This window comes from Physeter macrocephalus, chromosome 7, assembly GCF_002837175.3.
Source record: "Physeter macrocephalus isolate SW-GA chromosome 7, ASM283717v5, whole genome shotgun sequence".
Lineage (NCBI taxonomy): Eukaryota > Metazoa > Chordata > Mammalia > Artiodactyla > Physeteridae > Physeter > Physeter macrocephalus.
Genome location: NC_041220.1, coordinates 66,513,421 through 66,516,849, shown reverse-complemented (window position 1 = coordinate 66,516,849; position 3,429 = coordinate 66,513,421). Strand labels below are relative to the sequence as shown.

Below are 3,429 nucleotides of genomic sequence, written 5' to 3'. Positions count from 1 at the left end.
CCCGGACCGGGGCACGAACCCGTGTCCCCTGCATCGGCAGGCGGACTGTCAACCACTGCGCCACCAGGGAAGCCCAAGGAAGACTTTTTATATCAGGTGACATTTGATTTGGGTCTTGAAGGATAAGTAGTTCACCAGGAGGGTAAGGACAGCATGAAAAAAAAGACTAGAATCATGAGAGAGCTCACTGTGCTCCAGGAGCCTCGGGTAATGTGGCTGGAGTTTGTGTGGAGGGAGTGAAGGGACTGAGATAGAAAAGTAGACCAGGAAAGGGGGAGGAATCCTGCATGGTGTGCTAAGGAGTTAAGTTTGAAGAGGGCCACAGAATATGTAGTTGGGCGCTTGGTTCTGGACTCTGACAGACTAGCAGTTCTGCCACATACTAGCTGTGCAACTTTGGGCAAGTTACCCTCTCCAAGCCTCAGTCTCCTCATCTGTAAACATTGGATGATAATAGTACCAACCTCAGAAAACCATAGTTGGGACAGGTGGGTCATAAGCAAGATTGGAGTGGGGTAGTAATGAGCACAGAAAGTGGACAAAAGAGAACCAGTCAGAAGGCTACTGCCTCCTCCTCAAAGTGAGTGAAATAGAATCAAAAAGAGCCCCACTGAGACTGAAGCAACTTTAAACTGGTTCTGAGGATAAAGAAAGACCACAGTCTGGAGAGTCCAAATATAATATAAGGAAGGAAAAATGGTAAGATAGAGAAACATTACCCTTTTTCTTTCTGTTTCCTCACAGGTCAACCAAAAGAAAAAGCAAAAGAAAGGGAAAAAATATAAAAAAACCAAGAAAGTTCCAAAAGTTAAAAAATCTCTACATCCTCCTCAAAAGAAGACTACATGAGCTACCATTTTACCAGCAAGTATTTTGTGTTAAAAAGTTTCTTTTTAACTATACTGAAATAATTCCAAAAAGGGATGGCATCTTAATACATAAACTTGTTGATTTGAACTAGAAAATTTAAAGCATTATTTTGAAATTGTAATTAAAGGTAGAAAGTTGCTTTTAAAATCCAAATGTGAAGAATTGTTAGAGGCTAGAGTTTATCTTTGTTCTTCCACCTCAGACCAACTGAATTTCATCATGCTTAAGCCCACAATCTCAGCAACACCCACATCTGGACAAATGTCCTCACAACCACATCCCACACACAACAGCTGCCTGGGAGAACAGCTGTAGTCTTCCTAGGACTCCAGAGAATATACTGAGGCACACGTCAGCAGGCCCCAGCCTGACAGCATGCTGGTAAGCCGAGCAGTTTGGAATCGAGCTGGACCTCACCAAGCTGCCATAGCCATCCAGCGGCATCTGTATTTGAATCTGCCTGTGGGCCTCTTATACAATGCATCTGAGATATTCATGCTGGTTGTTTCTGGGGATCACCACTGGAGAACACTAGCAATTGGCTTTCAGAACCTTCTGTCTGGTTTTGAGGCCATGTGACTCCATCTTGCCTGCCCAGGGTAACCGCTTTATTCCTTTCTGTTGCCTTTGCTGCAGTCAAGCCAGTTCCTCACCGTCCTACCACAATTCAGTGCCTGCCCCCTCTGCTACACAGGTCATGCTCTCACTCACCTGCGTCTACTGCTTTCTCACTCTTTCCCCAACACCCCACAGAAATACCTCCTTCTCTTCACTCATCCTCACTTGATTCAGTCTTGAAGCTCATTTTAATCCTGCCTCTTAAATAAAATCTTCTGGATACTTGGATTATTTTAAAACTCCTATTTCACTTCTGTTCAGTACCATACAGGTGAGCACTTAGTTGTTTTCTAATTATTTTTTGTCTGTTAATTTTAACTCTCCCACAAGATTGTCAGCTCCTTGAGGGCAGGGGACACAGTTTATTCCCCCGAATTCTGCCACTGTGCCTAATATACTGTGGAACTAGGTTTCAAATAATTTCTTGATTGCAGTTGTTACAGGTAGGAGGGCAACCAGACCATCTCCTCAAAGCAGGAGCTGGCTATTTATTGGCTACTCCATATATCTAACCCCTGGTAACATCTTCTACTCATTATCCTCAGGCCATTATCACTTTGGGGACTGGGGGTGATGCAACATCCTTGTTTTCTTCTGACAGGATGTTAACTTGGCCTCTCCAAAAGATAAGAAGGAAATGTTTAAATCACTTAGGGATATTCTAAACTGTTGTCATTAAGCATACAGGAAACTTAGAATCATAGAATCTTACAATGGGAAGGGGCTTTAGAGATCACCCAGTGCCCAGCCTTTCCCCACCCAATATAAAAATTCCTTCAATACCATTCCTGACAAGCCTCACTTTTCTATGATCTTACGAGAAAGCCACCAAGATCCTTTCAAAAACTCATTTTAGGTAGATATGAATTTCATTGTCAGTTTAACTTGTTTCAAAGTTTGTAAAGTATTGTCATTATCGATTACCACAGCAGCTCTCATGAAGAAAGGGGGTATTAAGTTACCAAGAGCTAGAGGGAGCAGTAAATCCTGTTAGTGGAAGCATCGCTGGTGCCCAGTTAGCCTCTGCAGGGCTTGAAAACCCTCTTAAAGAGGAGGTTCTGAGAACTCTGTAAGAGAGAATGTCATTGGCCAGAATTTAAATCTATGCCTACTTTCCCAATTTTTGTCACTCCTTACACTGCAGATGACTTTCAGTGCTTCCCAGTGGTGATCCCAAACAACTTCTTAACTAGTCATGAAACTCTTTAGCTCCTTTCGTGTAACTCCCCCTGAAAAATCTAAATGTTTCATGGTCTGAGAGTCTGACCCAGTTACCTTGCATCTCACTGGTAAAGTGGACAATGTATAACTGATACCCAAAGACCGCATGTTTTGACTAAGTAGCTATGACATATATATACATGATAATCACTCATCATTTATGTATACATGTATACTCTCTAAGCAAATAATTAAGTGCAAAGCAGTATTGACATATATACCTTGTACTTTGAAATCTTTTCTTTGTTAAAAGACAATGCTATCAATAAATGCACCACTGATCAGAAAACAAGTCTTGATTTTTTAATGTCTCAGACATGTACCTCAACTATTGCACATGTAACAGTAATTCTCATGTGTCCTTATTCATTTGGTTTCATCTCAAATAAAGTGTAATTGAGATAAAAACATGGAAGCTCTTTAAAGTGCTCTTTGGAGACATAAAAAAACTTCAGCGGAAAATTTGACAATACCTTATAACAACATTGACTTACAAGAGTTTATGCGGAATGCAATTTATTCCCTAATCCTCAAGGGCAATGCTATTCCAATAAAAAATATACCCAGGAGACCAAAAATGTCCTGACTCTTTTCCATAACCTAAAACCATATATGTTTAAATATTATAAAGCCTCAAGTAGTTATGGAGACCCAAACATAGGATAAGTTATTCCAGAGTCCAGAAAACTTGGGCTGGAGGTATTGTGCAGTATGGAGTCT

General features: G+C 41.1%; 1 protein-coding gene across 1 annotated transcript in view; it reads left to right on the top strand.

Annotated features, from left to right (window-relative positions):
- CXCL9 (C-X-C motif chemokine ligand 9) overlaps positions 1–2,974 on the top strand; it is a 6,639-nt gene extending 3,665 nt beyond the window's left edge. Inside the window, exon 4 of the mRNA XM_007122569.4 lies at positions 745–2,974. Within this exon, the coding sequence (XP_007122631.1) occupies positions 745–849 (105 nt within the window). The 3' untranslated portion in view covers positions 850–2,974. The remainder of the gene's footprint in view (positions 1–744) is intronic.
- The last annotated feature ends 455 nt before the right edge of the window (positions 2,975–3,429 follow it).